We start from the raw sequence: 23,104 nt of genomic DNA, 5'->3' as shown, positions 1-23,104 counted from the left end.
TAAAAATATTTTCTCCATCGCGCTAAAAGGTGGCCATACATATTAGATTAAATGTCAAAACTTAGGCCATTGCATAATTCGGGGTACAAGTCGGGAGTATTTCCTGACGTTTTTCCCCAAATGTCAAAAATAACGTGTGAACATAGCCTAGGGATACAACGAGAGAAACATCACTGACCTCAATGATCGCAGTCCACAAGAAAACATTGTATGCAAAAAAAAAATTTCATGAAAAATATCAATATGAAAATGGTAAAAAAAAGTTGTAAAGCCTCGTGGCAGTAGCCACTGAAGCTGTCGGCAAAAGACTATGTGTATCCCCAGCATAATATTGGGTCATTATCATTGTATTTTGTGCAAAGTCATATTCTATAATAGAATCTAAAGAAAACCAATGAGCTATAATTAACAGTATGAATACCATGCTCCGGAGGGATCTAGACAATGAAAGACAGAGAAGGGCAGATCAATTGCACAGGAAGAAGAGCAGCAGAAATGGGTCTACAGGGAGAAGAAAATCTGATCTGAATACTCACACGTGTCATAAATCATTCTCATTACATATTTCATATAATCTGTGTACCTTTATATAAATGGTCTCCAAGGCCGGGTCTATCCCTTCATGCAGAGAGAATATTGGAGGTCTTGTAGGGGAGGCTTTTATAGGATTAGGCAAAGCTAAAACGTTGCCGTCATCCCCAAACCAATTGTTTCCCTGAGAATAAAAAAAAAAAAAAAAAAAGGTGAGGAAACAAAGAACACCAAGTCTTTTTTCATATTTAATTACAATAACTTGATAAATATCATCATTAAAGGGGTTGTTCAACGGCAGCATCTTATATCTCATCAATCAGAAAGTCAAAAAATCAGACAAGCAAGTTAGGGTGGGGGGTCAATCCTCGCTGAATCCCTCTGTTGCCGAGAACGAGGGGCTGCAAATCCCCATTCTTAGCCTGTGAGTAAGAAAAGCATCTTCAAAGACATTAAAAGGGAGCGTTGAAAAGTTAAATTACTGCAGTTTTGTAGTTCATGAATTCCTGTAAATGGGATCCAGACTACAGACTACCATAAATTCTAGCCTGCTGACAGACAGGGACAGTGAATGTCCCCACTAGTAGATCAGGTCACTCCAAAAGCTAATCGGATCAAATTGTTAAATTTTCTGAAATTTTGGAAAAAGGTTCAAACATGTAGCTACACATTAAGTAGACCAATAAAAATAAATACTTGAGAGGCAATATCATGAAGGTTTTATTACCTCATCCTGCTGTAAGATCCGATTCTCTAGAAGGTTTTGGTTGGTTTGGGATATTTTTGGCCTCTCTCCAATGTACAAACCCTCATCTTCCAGGTACCTTGGCTGCCTGTTCTCCGGAACCTTCTGGCTGGACGGCACTGTATTCAACAGTAGAAGAGTCAAAGTTGATGTTCTCTGCATTTTCCACAATTGTTCTACCTTTCAGGTGGCTTCATCCTAGGCACTCATTCCCCGTCTAGTCATATTCTATTTGCTTGAAACATTTTACCTTTCCAGATACAGAAGTGTCAATTCTCAACACGGCCTAGACGAAGACAATGGAGTCTACTTTGAACCTCTAGAGAACATCTATAATTTCAAGCTGAAAGAGGACGTGTCATTTCTCCTGACATGTCTGTTTTAGTAAATAATAGTTTTCCCAATGAAAAAACAATTATGTAGGATCTTTTCTTAGAACTCTGCTTTGTACCATTCCTCTGTTATTCCTCCTACAAATTTATGAATAAATTGACAACTGGGTGTTTCCTACACAGACTGACACTATCCAATCAGTGCTGACAGAGTGAGACAGTGTAGGGACACGCCCCTTTGATAAGGGGAATGGTAACACCCAGTTGTTAATTCATTTCTACAGTTCTAGAAGGAATAACAGGGGAACGACACAGCGCAGCGTTCTAAGAAAAGATGGTCTAGAATTGTGAATTTATGGGGAATACAAGTATTTACTAAAACAGATATGTCAGGAGAGATGACAGATCCTCAAAGGCCTAATGCACACGACCGTTGTGGTTTTGCGGGCTGCAAAAGCACGGATCCGTTGCGGTCCATTTGTCCGCTTCAAAAGTTGTGTTGTACACCCGTGTGTCATCAGGATTCACGGATCCGCAACAAAAAATATTGATGTCACCAGTTTGTGAAGCTGGAAATCCGGACAGTAAAAGGACTTGTCCTGAAATTTTGCAGCCTGGATTCGCGGCCCCTACACGGATCTGTGGACATCACAGTTGTGTACATGGGCCATAGAAATTAGTGGGTCCTTGTGCCATCTGCAAAACTGCTGAAAGCACACGGACAAAGAACTACGGGCGTGTGCATGAGGCCTTTGTCTTTCTAGGCCAGACTTTCCAAAAGTATAGGTTGCTACAATTTAACTATAATATAATCTTTTGCTTAACTCCTTAACGCCGAAGGACGGATATATCAGTCCTCAGCAGCTGCTAGTTCGCGCAGGAGGACGGATATATCCGTCCTGTGATGGCGCGGGTACTGCCACTGTACCCACGCGATCAGCGGCAGGAGCACGGCTGTTATACACAGCCTGGCTCCTGCTGCAACTGCCGGAATCGAAGCGCGCTCTGATTCCGGCAGTTTAACCCATTAAATGCCGCCGTCAATAGTGACAGCGGCATCTAATGTGTTTGACAGAGGGAGGGAGCTCCCTCTGTCACCCGATCGGCGCCCCCGCAAACAAATCGCGGGTCGCCGTCGGGTTTCCATGACAGCCGGGGTTCTAACAAAGACCCCCAGGTCTGTCTTCCGCAACTGCCTGTTAGGCGATGCCGGAGGCATTACCTAACTGGTTGCCTGTCAGTTTTACACTGACAGGCAATAATGCTTTGGTATACTAAGTATACCAAAGCATTATATATGCGATCAGCAGATCGCATAGTGAAGTCCCCTGGTGGGACTTAAAAAAAAAATGTCAATCAGTTAAATAAAGTTTGTTGAAAAAAAAATAATAATAATTACAGTCAAAATCAAATAAAACTACTTTTTTTGCCCAAAAAGTGGTTTTATTCAGTAAAAGTGTCAAAACAAATCACACACACACATATATGGTATCCCCGCGATCGTAACAACTTGACCAATAAAATGAACACATTAATTAAACCGCCGGATGAACGGCGTCCAAAAAAACCGCAAAAACCAACGGAAAAATTCTCTCTTTTCTCCCATTCCCCCCATAAAAAATAAAATAAAAGTTAAACTATAAGTCCTATGTACCCCAAAATAGTACTAATGAAAACTACACATTGGCCCGCAAAAATCAAGCCCACATCGACGGAAAAATAAAAAAATGACGGCTCTTGGAACGCGGCGATGCAAAAACAAGTAATTTTTTTCTAAAAGGGTTTGTATTGTGCAAACGTAGGAAAACATATAAAACCTTTACATATTTGGTATCCCCGTAATCGTGCCGACCTATAGAATAAAGTTAACATGTTATTTACGCTGCATAGTAAACGGCGTAAATTTATAACGTGAAAATTGATGCTGGAATAGCTGCTTATTTTCAATTCTCTCCTAAATTAAAGTTAATAAAAGTTAATCAATATATTGTAAGCATCTAAAAATGGTGCAATTACAAAATACAACTCGTCCCGCAAAAAACAAGCCCTTATACGGCTATGTCGACGGAATAAAAAAAAAGTTACGACTCTTGGAATGCGACCATGAAAAAACAAAAAATAATCCTTGGTCATTAACGTGCAAAATGGCCCGGTCATTAAGGGGTTAAAAGAGGTTGGACAATTCCTTTATGTTATTAGATTCCCCAAAATAAGCAGGTCACATGTTGTAGTACTGTATGAACTCCAGCAATCAGCTGTAATCTGGGGGGCTTGCAGCAGATTTTCCACCTCCCTGTAGCACCACCATAAGTGGATAAAGTCATAGTGTCTATTAAAATCAGTGTAACGCACCAAAATAAGGGGCCTTCCAGGGGGAGAAACGCTCACCGTTCTGACTACTTGATGGAGGTTCCGAATCAGGGAGTATTTCCAATAATCAGAATGCCCTAATAGGGAATGTGAAAATGGGTTTTCTAAATCAGACAACGCCTTTATGTTATATACATCTTTCCACAATTACATAGACCACCACACTCAAGTGTGGTGTCCCTTTAAGAAAATATAATATTCCGTATATGCCGGATTTTGGCAGAAATTGCACTGGTCAAAAAGTTGCACGGAAAATTGTATCAAAATTGAAGCAATTGTCCTCGTACTCCAAAAAAGTTAACAGGCGACAAAAGTTACCAGGGTCAAGCTGTAAATGTACTTTTCAAACTCATCAAAAGGTCCAAAAAGGCTCAAATTAGTGTCGCCAATGTATGACTGCTCATAGCAGGCTTTAAAAAGGTTTCAGTGTCAGAAAAATTCTAAACGCTCCAGATTTATTAAAAAATGTGCAGCGATTAACAAATTAGTTGAAATTCTGGCCAACTACCCTCTCAAATTTCATTGGTGCAAAATACGTCATTAGAAATAAATGTGGGCAAACGTGTCAATACATCGCCATAGCTTAAGTTCAGAATATAAAAGTGTTATCATATTATATATCGCGGCTGCCATTCACCTTGTCGAAAGCTTGGTATGAAAAAAATGTCTCTCTCTTTCTGCAGCCGGCTGTGATATCCTTCATATTCAGCAGCCGTCACCTCTATGAAATCACGTGCCGTCTGGTCAATGAGAAACAGGTCATCTTCAGGAACCAAGGACTCCTCTTCTCCCTGCAACAATCTGACCTTGTAAAAACAAGAGCAACAAAGGAGACCAGCGCAAGGCGAGGAAGAAAAAAATATCAGCCTAACAATCTAATTTAATTATTCTGATGATGCGCCATTAGAGATTAGCGGTGATCAAAATGATAGAATATTCCACTTTCCGGCTCTTTTTGTTACTCCTATGAACATATATTTCATCAAATCGTATCATTAATTGTCCTGGGGTTCTAGAATAAAAAAAGGTGTTGTAGAGAACTTCTATTTAGATAGGAGAAGCCATGGCTCCCTGTCCATGCAACCAGCTGAGATCGCCAGAGGACCAATGACCATAGTTGGGCACACGGTTACCTCTGGCAGAGGATTGTCTCACCAAGATACAAAGAATAGGGAATATGGAAAGTAAGATGTCCAATTAACACACATACATCTACGATGCAACCTGCAGTAATCAGCCGGTTCGGATAACTTTAACCCCTTAATGACCTTAATAACCAAGCCATTTTTGACGTTTTTCCATCGTCGCATTCCAAGAGCTATAACTTTTTTATTTTTGCGTCGACATAGCTGTATAAGGTCTTGTTTTTTGCGGGACAAGTTGTATTTTTTAATAGCACCATTTTGAGGTACATATTATTTATTGATTAAGTTTCATAAACTTTTTTTTGGGGGGGGAATAGAAAAAAAATGGAAATTTCGCCACGATTATTCACATCTTAAATCTACGTTTAGCGTGTGGTATAAATAACACAATATCTTTATTCAGCGGGTTGTTCCGATTGCAACTATACCAAATTTGTATAGTTTTTGTATGTTTTACAACTTTTACACAGTAAAAACACTTTTTTTTCCAAAATTATTTGTTTTTGTGTCTCCATATTTGAAGAGCCGTAACGGTTTTATTGTTCCACCGATGCAGTTGTATGAGGGCTTTTTTTTTTGCGGGAAGACTTGCAGTTTTTATTGGTACCATTTTGATGTTTTTATCACATTTTTTTAAAGTCAGGATTCACAGAAAACAGCAATTTTTCCATAGATTTTTATTTTATTTTTTTATGGCGTTCACCGTGCGGGTTAAATAATGTAATAGGTTTATAGTCGGGGTCGTTACGGACGCGTCGATACCAAATATGCGTAACTTTTTTACATTATTTTGGTTTTTTAATAGTAAAGCATTTTGTAAGGGGAAAAAGTGGGTTTTTCATTTTTTTTTTCACATTTTTTTTAAATTAACTTTATTAAACTTTTTTTTTACTTTTTTACTAGTCCCACTAGGGGACTTTAATATGCAATTCTCCGATAGCCATTATAATACACTGCAATACTTTTGTATTGCAGTGTATTACTGCCTGTCAGTTTAAAACGGACAGGCATCTGCTAGGTCATGCCTCCGGCATGACCTAGCAGGCATTCACTACAGGCAGACCTGGGGGCCTTTATTAGGCCCCCGGCTCCCATCGGAGACACAGACACTCGGCGATCTTATCGCCGGGTGTCAGTGGGATGAGAGGGAGCTCCCTCCCTCTCTCCAAAACCACTCAGATGCGGTGCACGCTATTCAGCACGGCATCTGAAGGGTTAAATGGGTGAGATCGATACTTATATCGATCTCACACGTTCGAGCAGGGACGCCCCCAGCCCTCAGCTCCCTTTGGCAGCTGAGAGCAGGGAGATTTGACAGCTCCCTGCTCTGTTTATTTATCCTGACGCAGTGACGTAAAAAGGCTTATGCATCAGAATAAAGCCCGTTAGTGACTGACGTGAAAAAGCGTATTGTCGGTCACTAACGGGTTAATCTAATTAGTATGGCAAGTCATAATTTTTTCTGTAGAAAACAGGGCACACATTAAAAAAAAAACAACTAGGATATCTCTTAATATCAGCGGATACCAGCTGTCCTTCAGAGCCATGAGTATTGTACGGCAAGGCTCTTGGCAATAAAAGAGAGTTACGAATGGCACCCCTCTGTCAGCTGAATATTCCCAGATAGGGTAAACCAAGAATTTGCCGAAATTTGGACAACCCTTTAAGAAGTTTTTAAACATAATTAGATTAAAGTCTATTCTAATGAAAAACTATCACAAATCTGTATACTGTCCAGAAACCAAGTTCAGATCAAGACCCCCTGAGAGACAATTTTTGAATGCAATGTTAGGTGGTCGTCTCAACCATTTCTCACTGTATATTACAGATCTACATCTATTATCATTTTAAAAAAACGGTATTGTAAACTGGCCATACGCGGATTAATTTGCCTGCTGGTTTGACCAGAATTCTAATATTTTTTATTAGTTGTTAAAGGGGCATAGCTGCAATGACTGGAAAAAATTGTGGAGATCATAAACGTCTGTACATTGCTGCAGGTGTTTTATCATACGATCGCTAGCACGTAACCAGTAACAACTGTAAAGCCATTAGTCAGAAAACCTATCATTGTAGTAACACATAACAATAGTTAATGATCTTATTTTCCGGTCTTAGTGCTAACAATTATTGTTATGTTTATATGGAGGTTTGGCTATATCTTTCTGGGGACAACTAATCCCAAATGGAATTTTCACCTATCCTTCCTAGGCCTAAACCTTAAAATCGGCTTAGTTGGGGGTGATTAACCACCCAGACTATATAAAGCTGGGTGTACGACAACCCCCGAGGGGTAATCTGTAATAAAGGCCATATTGGTTGTCTCCCAGAAATACCTACAACTGAATAACATTAACAACTTGACAGACAATGACAACTTTGATTCTCCTCTTACCAGAACTAATAGACTATACTATATACAACATTTACTATAGCGTAGAAATCATTTTAAATTCTTTTACTATAGCAGACAATTTTGTTTTCCTGGGATATGACACAACGCAGTCATCTATTGTGACCAGACACACATTATATATATATATATATATATATATATATATATATATATATATATATATATCAATCATGTAGGTTATATTAAGCCAATGGTTTAACAAAGATGGTAGCGATTGCAACCACACCCTTATGACTGGAGGTCCCATAGCAGCACATGAAATCACTGGTGATGGCCCTGGGTTTTTGGATAAGGGTCAGGATCTGCAGTCTATGCCTTTGTATAAACCCACCATTCCTTCTTCCCCCTCCTCTGCTTGGTCTTGTTCAACCCTTGAGCTAGATTCTCCAATGTTCTCTTCTCTGGGAGGCTTCTCTGATTTCTTTTGGTTTTGCTCTGGTTCAGGATCAAAGTTCAACGTAAAGAAGTTGAAAGATTCTTCAGATGTAGGAAATCCATCTGGGACCTGAAAGAAGACCAATGTAATTAATTTTCTGTAGGCCTCAAACAGTCCCTGTAAATGACAGATCTGGACTTCTTTTAATGGTTTGGAAAAAAGTCAGATCAACATTTATCACCTGCCATGAATGATTTCAGACTCCTGTCACTGGGGAACATGATGGGTTCACAAACTAATTCATATCTGAGAAGCTTCTGCCAGTAAATATTGGGGGTCGCTATCTCATTAACACCCCAGAATATTGATGAGGATTCTGAGCAAACCAAGTTTATTTTTGACATGAATATCCACCCTGGAATATCAATTTGTTTTTTTTATCTAAATAGGTTCAAAATTCTGCACAGTTTAAAATTCTAAATATATCTATATAGCGGTCAGAGCCTTGTTTTGCAGATACAAAGCTCCAATCTCCTACGTAGACATACCACTGTCAATGGTGTCTGCAACACCCAAGTGGCTAATTAAGGGGTAAAACAGCCGGGATTGGAGTTCTCGCTTATCCCGGCCGTTGTAGTGGGATGTTGGCCGTATATTACAGCCGGCACCTGTTGATGATGGCGCGGGCACAGCTCCTGTGCCAGTGCCATCCCCGAACATAACATTATGTCCTATTGTGGTTAAAAGTCAGTGGTCACGCTCCCTCTGGTAGTGACTGCGGGTAGTCAGCATTACAGTATGTCTATACGAGAGATTTGGAGCTCTATCACCAGCAAAAAAAAAAAAGAGCTCTGATTGCTATAAAGATAAATTAATTGTTGTTACATACAGTGCATGTAAACATATTTATAGGGTAAGTCTTTGTATGTATAAATCATTTTTGTGCGCATTTGTGTACGGAAAAATACATCTGCTTTGAGGAATGTGCATTACATTTACTGAACGGATCATTCATTACATGAATAAAGCAAACAGTTTGTATTTCAATTGCTGAAGTAATGTTGGAGCACACAGTAGAAGTTGGGTTTGGCTCTAGCCTTACATATAGACTGTACACAAAAAAAAATAAAAAAAAATATATATATATATATATATATATCTTATAAACACTTAAAGGGGTTATGTGGGGACTGGAAAGTTTTAGCAGCGTAAGTCACTGCAGTATGTGATACACTCGCTAATATACGTTCTGGTCCCTGTCACGCCGATTATGAGATTTTAATAGATTTTTATAGCACTGGCGAGGGACCGGAAGTCTAGTTGCACAGTCTTCCTTAAATTATGACATGACTCTTCGTCATGTGACCAACCCCGCTGTACTCTATGTACAAGCAAAAGCAGTAGTACAGCAAGTACAAAGAATACAGCGGGGACGGTCACATGACAAAGGGTCGTATCGTCATCAAGGAAGACTGTGCAACTAGACTTCCGGTCCCCTGCCATCGCTTTAAGAATCTATGAAAACCGGACCGGAACTTGTATTAGTGAGCGTATCACATACTGCAGTGACTACACCGCTAATACTTTTCAGTCCCCACATAACCCCTTTAATACTATAAAAGTTTTATTCCAAGCAGGAAATAAATGCAGAAATTTCAGTAGTTACCCACATTTGACTTTTTCTGAATGGTCCTCACAGCATCCCGGAACCTTACTCTTGAAGACAGCTGAGCTTCCACATCCTTTGCTTTCTGAAGAGGAACGACTTCCTTCTATAGGAACAGAAGACATAAATAAGAAGCAAATTTACACCACCTAGTGTTTCCCACATAGTCTTAAACTGAACTGACCAGTATGTACTGAGCTGCTTTATAGGGGTCCTTTAACTACCAATGACAAGGATATCATGTTATCCCAGAGAACTAACTAATGGGGTTGTATGAGAAAAAGAAAAGAAAACATGGCTGCTTCTATCCGGAAACAGTGCTACACTTGCTCACTGGCTGTGTCTGGTATTGCAGCTCAGCCCCATTCACTTGAATGCTGCAGACATGTAACCGCACAGCTGGTTGTGTGCAATATAAGGTAAAGTATTTCTGAAATTATTTAACATTTTATGAATATTTTGATTTTGTGGAAAATTGCGAATTGTTGTTAAAAAGTTGATTTGACCTTTAACAAGGGAAAATCAATGCGGATACACCGTACTCACCTCTTCATCAGACCTTGTACCTGTGTCTGTAAGTCTAGATCTAGTAAGGCTTCGTGGCGAGACGGCCGGCGACTCTTGCTGGAGTATACTCTCTGCTTTAGACTGAATAGTAAAATCTCCATATTAATGAAGAAAGTTCAGAGAAAGGACGACTTTAGAAGAATGACATTTCACTACACTGGGTTTGATGAGGCTCTGGTACATACATTCAGCTGTAAACATATAATCAGCTCCGACAGCGTTTCTTCTTATTATACAGTGTGATACACGTCACACGTGAGGGAAGAAATAAAACAGAGTTTATCTGGTCAATTACACATGTGTAAGTAACTTGGCTGCACTACAGTCTCATCTGGTCTGGGATGATCATAGAAAAACAGCTCATGTACAAATCAGTGGATCTCCAGAGGAGTAGGTCATTTTAAAGTCACAGTATACTCTGGGTTAACACATGTGTCAGAGACATATCAGAAGTTTATCATCGGTATGGGTCCAGGAGCTGAGACCGCATGGCTAAAACGAAGATGCAGAAGCGCTCAAGGCTTTTGTACCTCCATTTCAGCCATTGGTGGGGGGTCTCAGCAACTTAACCCCCACTGATCAAAATTTCTGTTATGTCTCGGACATATCAAAAGATCTCTGAAAGTACAGTGACTCTTTAAATATAATTGATCTAACCCCAGTGATATTTTAGTAGAACAGCACCTCTAGTGGAATAACATGAAATTGAAAAGTTTTAGTACTAGGCGTCATGCACACGCAGAGCCTGTACGGAGTCCCTACAGCTCTAAAATACAAGATGCTTTTGCATGGGACCATATCATAGAGTTACTCCCCCTAGAAACACTACTTCTAGGCCGGAATTCCTTCTAATATGGTATCAGATAAAGAATGCCACAAATGGTTTTTTTCGGATTCCATTATATAAACTTTTATGGGTGCCAAATTATAGCTCCATACAACTTGGAGCTTGAACAGAGCCGTAAAAGAGCAGTAAGCACAAGCATTTGTCCCACCTTCGATTGTTTTGCTGCTTGTATATAACTGCATTTTGGGCGCCACGATAATGTGTCATTTAGGAGCCTGTAACCATAGATGCAAATATATACATGCCACAGCAAAACTTATAGATGTCGAGGGGTGAGTCATATGGACCAATGGGATCACATCACTGCTCCTTCTGCCTGCTCAGACTGTTTCAAAATGTAAATTTAAATAAAAAAAGTCAAAGAAGGCCGTCTTGTAAACCCCCTCGACCAGTGATTTTCTAAACCCATTTTAATCCTGGACCCACTTGGCACATAGGGAATGCTACTTCTGGGCAGCAGGTGGCTCAGTGGTTAGACTGGTCATGCAGCACTGTGGTCATTGGGTTGGAATCCCAACGAAGGAGAATATTTGCATGGAGTTCGTATATTCTCCCCATATCTGCGTGGGTTTCTTCCGGTGTCCTCGGACACTCCAAAAACATAATCATAGCTTATTCGGCTTCTTAAGAAATTGGCCTTAGTATCTGTATACGAGATAGATAAATTAGATTGTGAGCCCCATTGGGGAAGGGGACTGATAAGATTCTCAGCGCTGCACTACAGTATAGAAGCATCTGGGAATAAATAAAAATACTTCTGATTGACAGAGCTCAAAATCTTCACAGACTAATTTAAGATCGGTCAAAAAAAAAAGTTTGGTATGGTTCTACTATCCTAAAACCTATACAACACTGTGGAGTTACAGTTTCCTAAACTTTATGGAGCCTAGTTAAAAAAAAAAAAAAAAAAAATCACTCTTCTGTTTGAAGACTCAATTTATCAATCATGACCAGAACACGGACCGTCATTTTTAACTTATGACAGATGGTGAAAAAGAAATAACATGGAAAGCATAACTCACCCTTCCAGCTTTTAGTTTTTCTCGCAGCCGTTCTCTCATGGAAGATTCAGCAAAGCTGGACTTGGCACTGGAGACATTTAATGGAGGTAAACCTAAAACATATTATTTGGGTTAGACCCTGTAGTAAGGTTTCATTTACTTTGTAGTTAACTTTTCCATTATTTCAAGACCATTGTAAAAAGTTCTATTTTTGAAACAATAAGAGGAAAAAAATTGCATTTGATTTGGAACTTGTACATGTACGGTTATAGAATAAAAACATAGACAACATCTCTGCTGGGAAACCTACACAGAAGAAAACAATTTATAGAGCTTGGCTGCCAACTTGCTACAAAAATTGGCCACAATAAAATCTTAAAGGGGTTATCCAGGATTAGAAAAACATGGCTGCTTTCTACCAAAACCAGTGCTACACCTGTCCATAGTTTATGTGTGGTCTAGCAGCTCAGCCCCATTTACTTTAATGGAGCTGAGCTGCAATATCAGACATAACCCATGGACCGATGTGGCGCTATTAGTGGACAAAAGCGGCAATATATTTCTAATCTGTTTCAACCCCTTTAAGAACTACTATTGTATTAGATGAGGCAGATAATCATGTAGCTCCTCAGGTTGGTGGTTATGGTTTATTTTTCCTGAAGGGACCCTGTATTGCTTTTTAAATTGATGCGGGCATGGTGATCAGATGATCGCTGGGGAAGGCGCTTCCGGACGTCAATATTTACTGCAGCATGGCTGACCATGTGATGCATAAACGGGCCGGTTCCACCAGAGCATCTCTTACAAAATTGTGGCTCACAGATGGGGGACACCCCTCTAAGTGCACATGAATAGGGCATATGGACAGATGTTATCATGAAACAACTCCTTCAAAGCGTATGTTCACTACTTAAGACATTAATTTACAGACAAGAATAATTTACATTAAAAGTGAAAGTGAATACTTTGCTTTACTTATCGTTAACGGATCCTCAACTATAGCAGGTATTGTATTCCAAAGCAGCATTGACAATTTTGTAGGCATCAGAGCTGAAATCTCTCTGCATTTCTTCATACCATGCATCGTGCAGTAATCTGATAAAGGGAAAACTAACCGTTCCACTGAATTAAAGGAGCTCAAATAAGCCGATAGAAGTGTGTCTGACGACAAGCTTGTCGACTGTTTCCAATAGCAACCAACAGAATTATCACTTCAGCTTTGGGCTACAATACAGGCTGTAACTTAGGAACAACATGTAATGCATTTGCAAAGTTACTTAGCTTTGTAAGGCTCTGTTCACATTTGCATCAGATGCTCCTTTGGGGGGTCCCTGTAGTTTTTGCTGGACAAAACAGAGCAGCATGCTGCCCTATTTTGTCCAGAAAACCGATGGAAATCATGACGCAAAAATAAAAAAACCATTAAATTCAATGGGTTTCGACAGACGCCAATTCAGTCATGCAATGAATCCGACGCCCCAGTTTTTCGTTGTTCTGCTCCTGTGAGATTGAGCAGTAAACCCGAATGCAGATGTGAACAAAGCCTTATGTAGGGGAGATCTGTATATAAATTGTGGATATAATATATAGGCCTTATTATGAAAGACCAATAAACAATAATGAATAATGATAATTATTGTGTCCATTACCAGAACAAACAGATACAACTAATCTAAGCGATCAACTAAAACCAATTAGGTGCAATTTGTAGGTGGCTAGAAGTCCCTCGAAATTTCACTCAAAACTGAAAATATATTCCGCTATCCAAAATTACAGTCAAACACAAAAGAATAGAGAAGAGGATTATACGCTACATTAATTCCTGATCCCGGCAAAACAATTCCGCCATATAATATTTGGCAAAGAGATCACCCCAGCTAGGAGATATTCACCTTGCGGTGAAGATAGGGGAAGTAGTCAGTAAACAATAACGGTCTTAGTCATCACTAGTGATCCCAACCCACCATGTGGTAAACCAGCCACACTAAGGAGAAGATTATCACCCGGTAACGAGTGCCGATTGACGGTAACAGCATATCACTCGGCGCTCGTTTGTTCCATTTAAATGGAGCAAGGATCGGAACGTGTGGGGACAAACAATTGTTAATACGTTCGTACGGTCCCTATACATTTAGCATCTCGTCAGCAGTACATGTTTGCACGGGGAGGTGTGCCGTCAACAAGCAACCATTTTTTAACCCACATAAAAGATACGTTGGTTCGCTTATCGGCTGATCACTGCCCTGTATACACATGACAACGATCGGGAACAAGCGATCACATGCTCACCCGATCATTGACCCGTGTAAAAGGGCCTCAATGGATACAGACTGTGTAGATTCTGCATATATAAACTTCACGACAGGTTGACGTATAGTTCAGAATAATGAACATAAAGCATGTTTCCAGCACGGCCTCTCTGACATGTGAATAGTTGCAGACATCATCATCCAGAGAAGAATGTTCATCCAGAACTAAAACATTCCTGGTTTGAGGCCCGGGGCTGTACTCACTGCGCTGTCCTCGTGTAGCGGTTCCAGCATCTTCCACTGCTTCATCTTCATGTGCTTCTCTGGCATTCTCTATCAGCTGAAGAGATGAAATAGCAGACATTATTATAATCAGATGTGTACGCTGCTCTATTATCAGAGGAATATATATATATATATATATATATATATATATATTATAGCAGAAATATATAGACACTGCAAAGATCTGCTGAACTGGTGGCCATAGACTATGGTACTAAAGATGCCCATTGGTTCGAGAATATATTGGACCTCCTTAAGAAAGCTCCCATAAGTAACCATAAAGTCATCTCTGCACATGTACAGTGCTTTACTGCTTAAAACATTTGATCCATTAAAATAGAATAGAAAATAACTCCCGTAATAACCCAACACACCGCTATATTACATGGCAGTATGTTTTTGGATTGAGCGGGGTAAGTGTAACCTACAGTGAAGCTATGTGATTTCCATGAAATATCCTCAGGTATGCCATAAATAACTAATTGTTGGGACTTTCAGAGGGAGACCACTGTTCGCTCATTCAAGTGGCCGCATGAACTGATCGACAACAGCCGGATCCTGCATGTATAGCCTTCACCGAAGCCCTAAGTTCTGCTGACAGAATGGATTAGTCTTTGAGAGCAAGACACAGGTTCTTTGTATACAGGATACATAGAAGCTGTACCTCAAAAAGTTAAAACAGTATTTTTTTTATAAAAAACACTACGTTTTTTAAAATCAAATAAAACATTGATTAAAAACAAAATTTGCCTTAAAAAATGTACATAGCCTTTAAATAAAACAAAACCTTTAAGTTTTCAGAAAGATGGTGTGATTGGGTGATTACTGTAGATCTATTAGAGTTTGAATCCACCCATGAATGTGAAAGGAGGAGGTCTGGACCTTGGTCTTGTTGCTCTTTAGTGGTGGTTTTAGCACATATTCCAGACATGTCCTAAAATTCAACCTTCTAAAAAGGTATTTAAAGGCTATGTAACCCTTTGAAGACTATTTTTTTTTTCTAAAAAAAAAATAATTATGGCGTTTAATGCAACTTTTGAATTGTTTTTTTTATTAACAAAAAACATTTTACTTTTTGAGATACAGCTTCTTTGTATCCTGGAAACATAGAAGCTTTACCTTGCGTTGAAACCCGAATCCGTCAGATCAGTGGGTCGAGACACGCAGGATCTACCGGTTATCGATCCCATCTAAGTTATGAACTTAGATGTGATACATACAGGTGGATCCTGTGTGTCAGAGACATGAAAGACCCTGTGTCACCGAAGCCGTCAGTCTGGCTGACCTGACGCATTCCGGATTCAGAGCAATATACAGCTTCTATGTATCCAGGATACATAAAAGCTTTATCTCAAAAAGTTAAAAAATATTGTTAATAAAAAAACAATTCAAAAGTTGCTTTAAACACCAGCATACATTATTTTAATGAAAAAAAAAAAGCCTTCAAAAGGTTTACATAGCCTTTCAATTCCATATTAGAAGTTATATTAGCAAAACATTCATTGATGCAACCATGAAACCGACACCAGCGAAACTCCAGTGCCTACAACAACCTTCTTCCAAACCTCTTATGGCTGTTGGCCAAATGACCACATGTAAACAATGTTCAGGTTCTACTATGAACTTTATTGTACATGGGTCCCTTTAAAATGTTACAGATTTATTGCAATAGTTACATGAAACCATGGAAATCCAGCAATAACAATGAGCCTGAGAAGCTTTCATCTAGAAGCATACACGAATCCAAAAAATAAAGAGCGAGACCCTTTAACATACGGAGTCAATGTTACACCCGCAAGCCGTGTTTCCACATAGCATAAATGATGAAGAATTTCCGCAACGGAATTCTGTGCGAAAATTCTGCAGCATTTGCAGTATCAGCAAAGTGGATGAGATTCAGAAAAACTCATGCCCACGCTGCGAAGTAAAAAAAACGCAGCATAAGGGGGGATTCACACGAGCGTGTATTCGGTCCGTGCGGGCCGCGTGGTTTTCACGCGGCACGCATGGACCAATACAAGTCTATGGAGCAGTACAGACAGTCCGTGCTTTTTGCGCAGCGTTTGTCTGCTGCGCAAAAAGCGCGACAGGTTCAATAACTGCGTATTTCGCGCATCACGCACCCATTGAAGTCAATGGGTGCGTGAAAACCACGCAGGTTGCACGGAAGCACTTCCGTGCGAACCGACTGAAACAGCGCACCAGCTGTCAAATGGATGAATGTAAACAGAAAAGCACCACGTGCTTTTCTGATTCCGAACAGCCAAACGGAGTGTCTTTGCGATGAGCGAAGCCGGACAAGCGAACCGAACTTCACCGGGTTCGGCCGAACTCGGCAAAAAAATTATCGGTACGCGACGTCAGGAGATAGTCACTGTCCATGGTGCTGAAAGAGTTAAACTGTTTCAGCACCATGGACAGTGACTGCCAATCCCAATATACATGAACCTGTAGAAAAAAAAACGAAGTTCTGACTTACCGATAACTCCCGGCGTCTTCCTCCAGTCTGACCTCCCGGGATGACAATTCAGTCCAAGTGACAGCTCCAGCCAATCACAGGCCAAGCACAGGCTGCAGCGGTCACATGGACTGGCGCGTCATCCAGGGAGGTGGGGCCCGATGTCGAGAGGCGCGTCACCAAGGACGCGTCACCAAGGCAACGGCCGGGAAGTTCTCGGTAAGTACGAACTTTTTCTTTTTTTTCAACAGGTTTTTCGATGTTGTGTTCGGCATTCACTGTCGAGGGTGCTGAAAGAGTTAGCTCTTTCAGCACCTTGGACAGTGACGGGCGTCGACTAGCCTCATCTCTATGATGGCGGCTGCGCGAAAATCACGCAGCCGCGCATCAGACACGGATGACACACGCAGCTGTCAAATGGTTTTTGCGCGCGCAAAACGCAGCGTTGTTTGCGCGCGCAAAAACGCAACGTCCGTCTGTATCTCCCCTAAGAGTTTTTGTTGATTATCCATTGCGGGTTTTCCCCATTTAATTGAATGGGGATGCAAAGCCTGCAACAGAAAGCAAAGTGTTGCGACTTTTGCAGCGTATTCGCAGCGATTACGCCACAAAGAACGCAACTAGGAAAAAAAGTCATACTTACCCAGAACGCCCTGCTTCCTGCTGTCCGGCCTCCTGGGAGGACGTTGCATCCCATGTGAACGCTGTAGCCAATCACAGGCTGCAGCGGTCACATGGGCTGCAGCGGTCACATGGGCTGCAGCGTCATCCAGGGAGGCTGAACCGGACTACGCAGGAGGGAAGCGTCGCCATAACAACGGCCTACGCAAGTATGAGCGTTTTTTACCGCTGCTTTTCACAGCGGAAATGCCGTCCGATTTTCCACAACTAATTCCGTTGCAAAAAATCTGCAGTATTTACGCAACATGTGATCTGATCCAGGGCTTGTCCACACGTAACGGAATTGCTGCGTATTTTCTTAATGGCATGATGGCCGGTCCCATAATCATGTATAGAAAATAGAATTAAAAAAAATATACTATCAGAATATAAAAACAGATTAGAAAAAAATATATAGAATTTTTCAGTATCTGGTGTTAGTAAAAAAAAAAAAAAAAAAACAATAAAAAGGTGATATATTCCCTGTAAGACATTGAGAAAAAAGAAAATTGCAATATAAAATTGAACTGTGGTAAAGTACTGTACCGCTTTCTTTCTTTTCTGGCGTTGTGCTTTCAAAGTCTTTTTCAACCGCTCCACATCAGCATTATCATCATTATCCAGAAGCTCCTAAGAGGGGGGAGAAAAAACAAAAAAACACTAACAACAATGTCAGTCGGCAGGATTTTCTGCATGTTACTGAAACAAATAATCTTACAGAAAACACAGGTGTTAAAGGGGTTGTACAGGATTTAGACAAATAGAATTCAGTGTAGCTCAGCAGCAGTTCCACTCACAACCCATGGACAGGAGTGGCGCCGTTTCTGGCAGAAAGCAGCAATGTTTTCTAATCTTTTACAACGCCTTCAACTTCCTCCTGAAACTCCGGAAAGCTGAGCAGATGATGTACAGGACTTTCTTTTGAGCCCATACACCAATTCCTCGGCTTTCCGAGAAAAGCCGATCAGAAATGAAGCGGCTCAGCACTAACCCAAGCGCTTCTGCCGATTCGTTTTCGGTGGGGGTCTCAGTGCTCAGACCCCCACCGATCAAAACTTCTGACGTGTCACTATGAAATGTCAGAAGTTTTTTGAAAGTTTAGTTACCCTTTAAGAAATGCTACAAAGTAAATATGTAACTGAACCGCAGAGAGAACATAAGAAGTAATTTATCAGCATTTCTACGCCAGTTTTGTGGCATAGAAAAGTCTCAAAGTGGTCCGAAAGAAACCTATGGAAAGGGACGCCCCAATTTGCCGGCCCCACAAATGTATTATAATTTACGCCAGAAAACTGGCATAAATTATAATGGAAATCTACGCCAGCTCCTAGCTGGCGAGTAGCAAGGTAGAGACCCAAGCTGGGCCCCTTTCTTGCCTGCCCCCCCGATTAGACTATTCCCCAGCCCCCCCACCCCTATTGGACATTAAAAAGAAATTATACTCACCCCTCTTCTCCCATCGGGGTCCCCTCATCATTAGAGCGCAACTCATACAATGTACTAACGCCGGGCAGCTTAAGGACGTTGTATGCGACGCAGCACTGATGAGGTTACATATAAAGGCCCTGACAATGCTCGGCGTCAAGACATTGTACGAGCGGCGCTGGAGTGATGAGGGAGGGGAGAAAAGGTTCGCTGGGGTGAGTATGTGGGTTTTTAATTTAATGGCACATGGCGCCATGGCGATGAACTGGCAGCAACTTGCGACACATTACGAGCCTTTTTAAGAAGTGTGTCGCAGTTTTCTCTAACTTTTCCTACTATTAAGACTGGCGTATGAAACACCAGTCCTAATAAATTACCCCCAATTTTTTTTTTTAGAAAATGTCTCATCAGAGGTCCGACTGATTTGAGAGGACACAGACTCCTGCTGGCCGCCGACATCAGACATAACATAAGCTCGTGAACACGTTTCACTACTTCTTGATGTAGAATAAACTGTGACATTCCATATGAATTTCTTCATCTAGAAGGTTCCATAGACCTCAAAGCTCACCCCGCTATGCCTGATCTGACCCCGCGATGCCTGATCTGACCCTGCCAACCATACACTAGGATGGTAAGGTCTCCTAAAAATATGGAATCAATTAGAAATGCAGGACAAGTATCATACATAAAAACACGGACCGCTGTAATAAAGTGGAGCAAGTTAATGTATTACTCTAATATCGAAGTGTTTGCCCAAATATATTAGGGAATACCTTAAATAGCTATTTCATATTATATTATCATAACATTTCTGCCTCTAAAAGAGCGGATTCCGATACTCATATCAAGAAATCGCTACATAGCAGTTGGGGGGGCAGGGACACTTTGCTACGGGGCGGCAGGTGAGAATAGTCTTTTACTTTGAAAATCGTATTTGCTTTTTAGTGGGACTTGGGGATTTTGCTGCTGATCCGCGGTTAAGCTGCAGCAAAAAGTAGCAACAAATCAAATTCAGAATTTAACATGTTGCGGATTTAAAAAATCTGCATGGCAGCTCAATTTCCGTGCTGAAATTTTCTGCAGGGTGTGGTTGAGATTTGTTAAACCGTTGACTGTATTCCTCTGCAGAATTTCTGCCCACAAATCCGGATGGAATATCTGCAGCAATTACGCTTTGCGTAAACGCAGCCTAACTAGAAAAGTTGGTGTCGTCTCCAAAGCAGATGCAGTTTAGGTCAGATTTATTGGAGCAAATCTATAGGCATATACGTCATCTCGTGACTGTCAGATACGTTTAGCCAGATGTGCGTCTTCTAAAAATGCCTCCAACTCCCTCCTTTACTTACGGTAGAGTAAAAAAAAAAAAGAAGCTTTTCTTAGTAAACCTGCGCCATGTGCGTATTTACCATACATACCATAGAGGCAGTGTGATCAGGATGAAGCCCTGACACTGCAGCCTCAGTAGTTCAATTTCAGCTCTGCAACATACACCCCCCCCCCCCCATATGAATGCAATACATTGTCCCAAGCCATTCTGCAGTTGGTTTCTGTTTAGCACCCTCCTAGCAACATCCATACAAGTCACTCATCCCTCCCCGCAGCAGCCACACTGTAACCTCTTCACTGCTGGGATAGACCAGCACAGCCAGGTTAACCCCTTTACTACCAGCAATGACAGCTCCACACACAACCCACCACAAGTTATCCAGCCAGTGAAAATAAACTATGCATACAGAGCAATGAGCCGACTGCAAAGCATAGGAAAGGGTTAACACAGTGTTTACAAATAGATACAATGTATCACGCGGCGCACCGCGCGCACCACCCACCTCCACTATCATCCTCTGCTTCTCCTCCGTGCCCCTCATTGTATGGGCTCTTCTGCCAGGCTCTGCTGGGTTCTTCTATTGCCACCCAGCTCTTGCCTGCAGCCTCCACCACATTAATAGAAGACCTGCAGCTCTCATGGATCCACATTATCCCATCACTGCAGGGTAGAAGGTTTCAGCTGGTAACTTACTAACACTGACAACATAGTAACTGTAGGCAGCCATTGTCTGGACAGCTCCTCCCACTCCCAGAATCCTCCTGGGTGATGAGGAGACCTGGGCTGTGCTGGGATCAGAGTGGGGTTGGATTAGGAAGAAGTTTACCTGTTGCTTTCCTGCAGGTTCTTCTATCATGTCAGACACAGATTTGCTGAGACTTGTAGTTCCACAGTGTCAGATATGTGCAATGATTTCAATTCATGAAGATATTCAGTGTGTTGTGAAAATGGTCAAACCTCACTAATGCCCTGGTTATGAGGAAGACAGAATAAGGACTGTATTGTATTTATATGGTTTTATACTTACATGCCCCCATAACCAGTAACTACAGGTCATACACTTATCCCCTTTTTGCAATTTGTTGAAAAGTTTATTACTAATTATATCTGTTTCTGGGAAAGATGGGTGACACTATGCACAACATTACAGCTCGCACCTGGGTTGTCACCCAGCTTTCCCAGTCTCCTAAAAAGCAATTTTTGACTCTTATGCAGCAATATAAGAGCAGTGTATGCCTCAGATTAGAATAGATTCACCCCACGTGTATGGCACACAGTCGGATCATTCCCCCACTCCTCATCTCTGAGCTGCTAATGACTGGAGGATTTCTGATTAGATGAGGGGATGTGGTGGCGTTGAACGATAATCTTTCACTCAGGCAGATGTGGCCGATCCAGGGAAGCCCAACAACTTCTCGTTCGTGATTCATTCGTTGACGCTATTACACATGGCGATTATCTCTCACATACAAATGTTTATACAAAAATTTGCACTATAATCGCTTTGCCTAATAGGACCTTTAAACGTATGCTAAAGTGGTGTCCTTTTGCCTTATGTTCGGCCAGTATATGTTGAAAACTCAAAGTCCAAGCTGTATGGAAAAGCCCAGTCAACTAATCTTTCAATATAACTGTATACAGGAAAAAAGTGTACAGGTTGCTCCCTCTGCAGGTGCTGTGTTGCAGCGGCACTTGTTGCCATGTGATACTGCACTTGATTGACTAGGGAAACACTTTAAAGAGGTCGCCGTGAAGTGGCAAGTGGGTTTATACCAGTAACATAGCTATAGATACGCAGCGCTCCCAAAAGCCAGGGGGGCCCGCGGCCCCCTGCACCACATCAATAAAAAGTTACTATAGTAACTGATAGTACTTACCCGCGTGGTTCCGGAGCGCAGCGGAGGTTCTGATGTCACAGCGCTGTGCGCCGCGCACTACACCCCGACCCTGGATAAAGTCAGGGCCTCCGCTGCGGCTGAAGAGTAGGGTAATATTAATATCCCTGTCTGCTGAAGCTGATAGGTCAGGGTCCGACTCCCAGAATCCTGCCAATCAGCTGTTTTGAAGGGGCTGCAGCGCTCGTACGAGAGCTGCTTCCCCTTCATTCCGTTCACTTGCTCACACTGTGAATCCATGTCGGCGATTCACAGTGTGACCAGGAAAGGGAAATGAAGGGGAAGCAGCTCTCGTACAAGCGCTGGGGCCCCTTCAAAACAGCTCATTGGCGGGGGTCCCGGGAGGGAGTCCGACCCCGACCCATCAGCTTTTGATGGCCTATCCTCAGGATAGGCCATCAATGATTAGGGACTGGACAACCCCTTTAAGCCTATGATGTAGCAGGCTTAGAGGGCCCATGAGACAGGATCATAGATTGTGTGATGCTGTCTGCTGGGCCCTGTATCTAAGCCAATCACATGGTAGGCTTAGATACAGGGCCCATGTGTGATCCTGTCTGATGAGCCCTGTATATAAGCCTACCACACGGTAGGTTTAGATACAGGGTACCAGCACACAGTAATCTTATACTGTATAAGATTACTGTCTGCTGGACCCTGTATCTAAGCATCTTACATAACCACATGGTAAGCTTAGATACAGGCCCCATATGTTGTACTGTCTGTTGGACCCTGTATCTAAGCCTACCACATGGTAGGCTTAGATACAAGGCTCCAGCAGACAGTAATCTTATACTGTATAAGAT

The 23,104-nt window shown here is 41.5% G+C and overlaps 1 protein-coding gene across 1 annotated transcript in view; it reads right to left on the bottom strand.

Moving 5' to 3' along the window:
* CC2D2A (coiled-coil and C2 domain containing 2A) overlaps positions 1–21,143 on the bottom strand; it is a 78,975-nt gene extending 57,832 nt beyond the window's left edge. Inside the window, exons 1-10 of the mRNA XM_075858261.1 lie at positions 20,906–21,143; positions 18,195–18,278; positions 14,510–14,585; positions 12,018–12,109; positions 10,128–10,229; positions 9,586–9,687; positions 7,871–8,044; positions 4,616–4,769; positions 1,259–1,395; positions 584–715 (exon numbers count right to left, since the gene is read on the bottom strand). Coding sequence (XP_075714376.1) covers positions 584–715; positions 1,259–1,395; positions 4,616–4,769; positions 7,871–8,044; positions 9,586–9,687; positions 10,128–10,229; positions 12,018–12,109; positions 14,510–14,585; positions 18,195–18,278; positions 20,906–20,944 — 1,092 coding nt within the window. The 5' untranslated portion in view covers positions 20,945–21,143. The remainder of the gene's footprint in view (positions 1–583; positions 716–1,258; positions 1,396–4,615; positions 4,770–7,870; positions 8,045–9,585; positions 9,688–10,127; positions 10,230–12,017; positions 12,110–14,509; positions 14,586–18,194; positions 18,279–20,905) is intronic.
* Between the last annotated feature and the right edge of the window lie 1,961 nt (positions 21,144–23,104).

The sequence above is a fragment of the Rhinoderma darwinii genome, chromosome 1, assembly GCF_050947455.1.
Source record: "Rhinoderma darwinii isolate aRhiDar2 chromosome 1, aRhiDar2.hap1, whole genome shotgun sequence".
Taxonomy (NCBI): Eukaryota; Metazoa; Chordata; class Amphibia; order Anura; family Rhinodermatidae; genus Rhinoderma; species Rhinoderma darwinii.
Note: the sequence above shows the minus strand (reverse complement) of the source record. Positions and strands in the feature narration are given on the sequence as shown.